General features: G+C 32.7%; 1 protein-coding gene across 2 annotated transcripts in view; it reads right to left on the bottom strand.

Annotated features, from left to right (window-relative positions):
- Positions 1-1804: 1804 nt before the first annotated feature.
- LOC110460564 (cyclic AMP receptor-like protein A) overlaps positions 1805-8202 on the bottom strand; it is a 37607-nt gene continuing 31209 nt past the window's right edge. The window contains exon 13 of one of the 2 annotated variants that reach the window (XM_021513540.1): positions 1805-7042. In XM_021513540.1, coding sequence (XP_021369215.1) covers positions 6962-7042 — 81 coding nt within the window. In that variant the 3' untranslated portion in view covers positions 1805-6961. The remainder of the gene's footprint in view (positions 7043-8202) is intronic. The other variant, XM_021513539.1, reaches the window with a different exon arrangement.

Raw genomic sequence — 8202 nt, 5'->3', positions numbered from 1 at the left:
TGCCAAAATATGTCACAATTCCTTCATCCATACTTAAGAAGTAGTGTTTTAAAGATCAACCATTATTTCTCTTTGGGCATTACATTTTTACATCATCACTTCATTTAATCAAATTCCGTAGAAACATTGAAGATTACTATACTTCTGTTTAAGTTCCTCTGCATTTATGTTTGTGTGAGTTGGGAACCTTTGATTTGCACAATCTCTAAACTTAAATTATAAAAAGGAAACATGACGGACTTAAGGACAAAGGATGGACGCAGCGCTGCGCAACGCATACAATAGATTCGATTTTAACAACCGCTGCATGCATTTTTACTTCGTTCCCTAGGAGATAACGTCGTGGTTATGTGCTCATTTCATTTCAGGGAACGCTTCTATAGAATGAAAAAACTCAGCGAAAGACAAATAACACATAAGTTAACACGTAAAGAAAACAAGAGAAACTGATGATGATGTAATTGCTAACACAGCATTTTATGGTAACCACTTACAGCGATTAATGTGTTCTTTCTTTTGGTGTCTCATGAGTGTCACTTAAACGTTTCCTTAAACTGTATCAACCAGTAAACGTCAAAACCGGCTGTGTCAAGCACAATCTCAGGATAAAAGTACAGGATGTAGTTATTTATCAAAAATGTTAAGGTGAAATGTTATTTGCAGATTATTTTTTATTATATTTAATGAAGCAACTTTGTCACCTTAGTACTGCCAGTTCATGTGTACTGCATAATATTAATGAAACTGTTTTTATCTTCCTTCAATATTACTCATTCTGACATTGGGTGTATACAATATTATAATGATAAGTCGCCTTACTTAGGTAATTAAATACAAATTCAAAATGAACACCTTGTGCTGGCAATTGAAAAACCAACGCAACTTCGGAGATACACTATATATAACGGCTGGCAAATATTACGGACTGACAGAATGAGAAATCTTTTTTTTTTAAAAAGAACTTGGGAATCTTATTTTAGCATGTACATATTTACCATGAACTAAAGGTTAAAAAATGATCATATGAACCATAAACCTCAAAACAACATTTCCAACAAACCACACACAACTTGGCTCATAAACGCAGTAAATTATAAATATGTTGTTTTTATATGAATACATTTTCAACATTTGCAACCAATAGTCGCATCGAGATCCTGGCAGTGATAATTGTAGATAGTTAATTGGAATAACTTACTAAGTATTTTCAAAACCGAAATGATCATCTAATATGGTATGGTTTCCCGGGCACGCTTTGTTGAAAGTAAACGTAAGACAAAAAGTTGGAAGCAAATGTATATTACGGCTGTTTGTCCTCTTAGAACTCATCTGTGATGTTGTGGTCGACAAAAGGTGGTAAGATTATTGATTGCATTTGATGTGTATTGAGGCAAAAATTAAAGAGTATTGATGACACAATTAAGCCGATATGCATCATATATAACAAGGTCACCGTACCTAGTTAATTGATAATATGCTAGATTTCTTTCGCTTAATTTAATTATTTGAAGATTAGCTTTATTGTAACACAATATATAAAGATTATGAAGTTTAAAAACATAACATGCAGTTTTGTCAAAAAGAGGCCATTTGTGATTTTGGTCCCCCACTCTTCGCCCAAAGAATGTATATGCAAAAAGTTATCGGTGATAGCTACCAGAAGGCCCAAACTGGTACCACTCATTTGAGTGTTACAAGCCTGAACCGGGAGGGACATGTATGTAGTGCGATGTAAAGGGACGGGTAACACTATTTGACATCATGAAATGACGGGAAGAGGAGATTAAGAAAAGGAACACAATTATCATATTCAGCCTTCAGTAAGATTTATTATTATCATAATGTGTTTTACAAAATTACAAAATAATCCCAATACTGTACACGAAAACCCATCAAAAAGTTTTATATGGTTAACTGCAATGTTATATTAAAGTTCCACACATAGGTTAACAGATGACGTTTCAATAAGTACAATGGCAAAAATATATTAACAGATGACGATTCAATAAGTACAATACCAAAAATATCAAAATCTACAATTAATAGTTTTTTAACATACATATAGCAACAATCCCCATCACATTGACTTCGTAACCGAATACAGTGCGCACTGTTGTGAGTTTATACGCACACATATCTTCTTGTTACATTATGGCTGATGCTTAATATTTAAGAATGAAACTGTATGACGGAGGGATATTTTTGGTAAAAATTCCAAATCTTATATCCGAAACCTATGCCCAATAGGTAGAAAGTCGATGAAATGAAAACATTGGATAGTGTTTTTTCGTTGACAAAAACAATCTCCTTGAAAAATTACTTTGATGCGGCGAAAGTTATACGCTTCTCCTTGGCTGACCTCTCCATTGATGTCATTAATAATACCAATTTTTTTTGTTTGCTGCGAGGTTAATGTTAAATATGTGTATAATATTCAAATTAACGGTTAATATACTCATACTTTGCCATTCCTGTGACAGCAGTAGAAGCTTCAATAATTCGTAAATAATCTGCCTTATTACATTACCACTCATTATTCCACAAGTAACGATATCTACAAAATATATGATAACGTTTGTGTCATATCAATCATTATATTTATGACGTATTACACAACTGAATTCAAATAATTTGTTAAAAAAAGTCAGCAATTTATAGGAGCAAACGATGTAAAGATATTAACCACTTAAATATGTCAGATATGCTATTTCTATGATATGAAGGTCAATGTATTTGATTATGTTCATTTGTACACTAACAGAGTTCGCGGTGTTAGGACGTGGTATTCCTTGGATTTGACTTAGATTTACATTGCGAGTGTCGTCGATTAAGCATAGGACACATTCCCTTCCGGATCGTCTGGTCTTATTTCCTTGTACTTTGCTAAGTGTCTTCAAGTTAATCTTTTTTTTTTTGTTCATATTTGGCCTAATTTTATTGATTTTGAAATCGAATTATAGTTTTGCTAACATTCAGTACTCTCTTGCTGCTTTTCCAATCTCTTGAAATGAAACGAAATTGCTGGTTTATATATTGAAGATGCATCGTAGTTTTTTAAATTATATATTTGAATAATTTGATATACATTTGTTCAACATTTTTGTCACTAGATCACGTTGGTGGAACAAAACAAGTAAATGAACGACATAGCGCTTAAACTTCGTTGAACAGAGTATCTTTCTCCGCAACCGTTCATAGCAAGTAGTCCTTACCTTTATTTCATGTTAAGACCGTGAACAAAGCGAACATAAAACCACCGTGAAATTTAAGCATAATTGTATGATGAACAAGTAAGTAGATAAAACAGTCTAACAATATATACATCTGCATGGTGAATAATGAATTGTCCCTATTGTGCACAATATCTCCAAATAATCAGAGGAGTGAACTTTACGTACTTTTTTATTTACTTTTTTAAATAATGAAGCACTTAGAAGACTGAAAACCGGTAGTTTAACAAGAGGCTATCTCTAAGGCAGTTTTGCCTCTCATAATCTCTATTTGTTCTACACAAACAAACAACTGTTGGTCTACTGTTCTTTCTAAATTACAACTGTTGTAGCTTGTGAAGTTAGTGGCGGCGACCTAAGCGATACGAACAAAAATAGATCAAAACATATTCATAAACATATAATGCAAATAAGTTATCTTCCATTCATGAATAATAACAATATCATCACAAACTATCGTTGCTTACACGTATATCACTATGAAGTAAACATTATTGTTCAGACTTTTACGCATATTGTAAAATATAACAGGAATCACGTGTTTAGGTATGCAACACGGTTTCAAAATGGATGTTTTACATATGGATAATCATCAAAATTATCACATTACTTTATGCAAACAAGATATTTACATTGTATTTATCATTGTGCCATTCATGACAGTTCAGCCCCAACAAGTGTAATTGTTTATACTTTTTTGTGGATACTTTTCCATTAGGATAACGCTTCCTTCTACATCGGGGGAATGCATAACTAATATGATATAATTTAGGATATTAGTTTCCCAACGTAAAAGCCCGGGAATGAAATGCCCATGAATCATTAAATATTTTACTTTGAATACTCTAACATGTTCCAAAGACCCTTTATCCATCGACTTCGCCAATATCTCACAATCAGAATTTCTCTAAGAGAAACATAATGAGAATGCAAAATCTTGTACTATGACTTTGAAAAATAGATAACTCAACACCGAAAAGAGGTAAGATTCGGAACAATTTCTGCCAACTGCATCAATTAAACGCGAAAAATATTGCAACCAGCCCTCTTAACTAGTACCTCAGGAGGAAATCAAAATGTATAGAATATTAATTTGTTCTCCTGTTCATTAAGTCTATATTTCACGACACAAACTTTTTACATATTATTGATTCGAATGATAAAAAGTTCAAAAGATACAATATCTATAGGATTTTATCATACTGCAAAGGTAACGGACCAACGCATAGGACCAAGATGGTCCTTTTTTAAATTTTCATATACCACTCTGACATGAATAAATTATGTAATGAAAATACCATACATTAAATTGAGAAGAAACACTTCAAGCAATTCAATATGTACAAAAAATGAATGAAGTAACATTCAAAAGAAAAATTATATAAAGTATCAGCAAAATATAGGAAAAAGTAAATCCCCCAAACAAAAATCAACAAGAAAACCGCGAAAGACTAATTCAACTTTTGAATACAAAATAGAATTGTGAGACACAAAATATTGTATAAAAGCACCAATAAACTTTAATATTAATCAACAGACAACGGCACATATACTATCATAACTTTTCGAGGATAATCTTTTGAAGGATGTATTATTTTGCAAAGGATTGCATAACGACTGAAGGAATATTCCTGATTTAGGAAGTTTTGTACCAAGATTCCATATGAAAAACCACATTAAAAAAAAACACATTTCAACAAGGTTTTGTGGAATTATTATGTTCTACTAAAAAGGGTATTGCACAAAATGCAGACGATATTTGGGTACTTCATACCGTTTTGAGACACATACGTATTATTTTTCTGCTATAAAGTCCCCGAGTTGAAAGATATGACAAAAACGTTTATTTAATTAACACTGGGGAAAAAAACAATTGCTCATCTTAAAGTAAAAGAAGGGGTTTATAAGCTTTCAGTGTTCAACTTGTATTAGTTGAAATCAGTTTCAATTAGGCTGACATCAAACGTTTTATCAGATAAGCTAATTAAAATAAGTTTGTGTCAATCGTCCAGCTCGATGGTATCTACTACTTTAAAATCAATAAACAAAGACAATTTTACCAAGTGTACTAGATGGAAAACTTGAAACTTCATATATAGCATCTGCCGTAAAGCCTTGTATTCTCTCATATTACACATACCTATTTAAATGCATAAAGACCAACACACTGGAGCAGTTCTCGTTCGTGAATTAAACTGGCGGTATTTGACATTACACAATCTTAAACGTTATACGAGATAATTCATCAATAACAGTGAAACAAATGTGATACCTGTACATCTTTTTATGATCATAAGTTTATTCTAACAGTGACAAGACACAAAACATATTATAACTTACCTGTCGTTTTAAATTGTCAAGACCTTTAACTGAGAGACAATTAACATCACATGTAACACATCAACATCGTTGCTAATGCACGCAGTAAATTATGGGGAATGTGTTTACATAAACACCGCATGCATCAATAGGTTTTTTGAAGTAATATTTCTTACGTGCAAAATAATCAACATGTCGTAACCACAGACAGGTTCATGAAATAGCCCTTTGAGATGTCTACTTTCGAAACAGAACATATCAATATGTCAGTCGTTGTAGATTTGACAGTTGAAAGACAAAAAAGCATAAAGACAAAAAAGCATGATTATTATAAAGCAAACTATTGTATGTAATAATATACAAAAATGCAATGGATGAATGTTTTAAAACGTTTTTCATCCAATATGATAAGAAGGATAATACAATGAATGTAATAACCTCCCGATAATTGTTGTTCACGCGCGGGAGGTTTAGTATAAGTGTATTTAAATGTGGACTGAACCTTTTATCGAAAATAACTTTTAATGTTGAAACTAAACATTTTATTTATAATTTTTGTGGTTTTGCCATGTACTTTATTGCAATTCATTAAATAGCGGAACTTATCGGTTGAAAAAGTTAAAACATAAAAAACATCAAAGAAATGGGTCTTCAAATCTTGTCCGATATAAAAAAAAAACTACGTTTTAGAAGCGTTAACTTATTTCTCACAATTACTGGTCATACTGACCAATATAAGGAAAATCTTGCTATTTTTTGGTCTACTAGGAACGTAATTATTAGTCATACAGTTGTGTTGGCTGACAACACAGTGACGTTAAGGCTCATTTTATGTGTTGTGCTTTGCTGTTTACACTCTCTATAATGCATTATATAATTAGGTTGAAAATCTGACCTTGCACAATTACAGCGAAATATATTTCTTGAGAATTTCAAACGATAATGTCTGGAAAACAAAATTTCACACTTTTTCTCTACTTTAAAATAAGGCATGTTCAATCTTTTTCTTTTTCTTCACATGGTTTAAACAGGTTTTAGTTGTTCATTCACTGATCAGTTCGTCTGTTTTCGCACTGTTTTACCTGCTAGTAAATGTGTTTGAGATTCAACGTTGCCATCAATATATATATACCTATGTAACTGCGAACGTTGTAGATAATCTGTGTGATAATATTACCGATGATACTATACATGGAAATAAATTGTATTCCCAAGTTCTATCCCCAAAAATATATGGGCCTAATGAGTGTATTTGATCCACAAAGCGTCACATCTAGTACAAAGCATCAATACTTCTTTTGGCCGCTATACAGGATACTACGGACTAGTTTTCCCTCAAGTTACAGCCATCCTTCATTTTCCTTTGTCCAGTACTTCTGGTGAGATAGCTTCGGGTTTTAGTCCATTTCTTATTAGTAAGGCGTTCCACCATCCTCCTGGTGTTGATACTCCTGGATCCCAGGACCACGGCTGATTCTTTTCAAGAAGGCCGCCTGGGAAAAGAAAATATATAATATTTATGAAGGGACCAGGTATTATACAATGGAACCTTGTTTATCAGACATAGGTTTTAACTAGGGAAGTCATAGTGGCTGTGAACAAGATCAGAAAAGGAGTATTCAAAATATAGTTTCAGCTGACGAGGTTTCAATGTGCTTTAATGTTTACCATGATATTAGTCATTGTTTAAAATTGTATCTATATACGTAGGAACATTGTTTGATCAGACACTACAGTTTCAGTATTAAGTTTGGAATAGCCATACACCAGAAATGTTCAATATGTATAACAGACTGAGCATCCAGAAAAAAATCTTCAAGTTATCAGAGTCCGCAATTAGAAAGTTCCGCGGTACAATCATAAATAAAAAGATATCAAACAATCTAGACCAAGATTGCAACGAGTCATGCATTGAAGTTGGTAAATCGAGGTTAATTAGCAAAAACTAGACAATGTCTTATTAGTTAAGAAAAAAGCAAATAAGTACCTGGTATACTATTTTTTGGAAGGATTTCTGTCTCTAACCTATCAAAGCTATATGGTTATATGTTGTAACAAGAGGCCCAGAGGGCCTGTATTGCTCACCTGGATGATAAAGCAACCATGGGAAAATATTCTTATTACATATAATACCGCTATTTCCAAATATTGGCTCTGTCTCTCATTAAGACTCGTCCCCCAGTAGGTCCCTCCTCTCTGCCCTCATAATTATATGGGGGTAAATTTTTAACATTAGCCTCAATTTTCCATATTGTATTATATATATATACCCGAAAGGATTAAGCCACAATCTCCGTTTATACAAAATTCAGTCCCTTTTGCCAAAGGATGCATAAGGCCAAATTTAGTCGAAATATATAAAGATATTCATGACCAAAAGCGTTTTAAAGGAAAACATACGCCGCGGTATGGCATAAGCTCACCTTCGGACCAGGTGAGTTAACAAAACAAGAGGCCCATGGGCCTTAACGGTCACCTGATATATTTATACAGAGAGTTGATTTTTGTTTTTAACATGAACAGAAATATTATTCAAAGTGACAAAAAACAATAAAACCACCTTATTCAATATCTAGCATGCAGATTTAAGACTGAAAAGTTTTTGAAACTAGCACCTCTGATTCTAAACAAGGAAAACGAAGAAATTTTATTT

This window comes from Mizuhopecten yessoensis, unplaced genomic scaffold (genome assembly GCF_002113885.1).
Source record: "Mizuhopecten yessoensis strain PY_sf001 unplaced genomic scaffold, ASM211388v2 scaffold10439, whole genome shotgun sequence".
NCBI lineage: Eukaryota > Metazoa > Mollusca > Bivalvia > Pectinida > Pectinidae > Mizuhopecten > Mizuhopecten yessoensis.
Note: the sequence above shows the minus strand (reverse complement) of the source record. Positions and strands in the feature narration are given on the sequence as shown.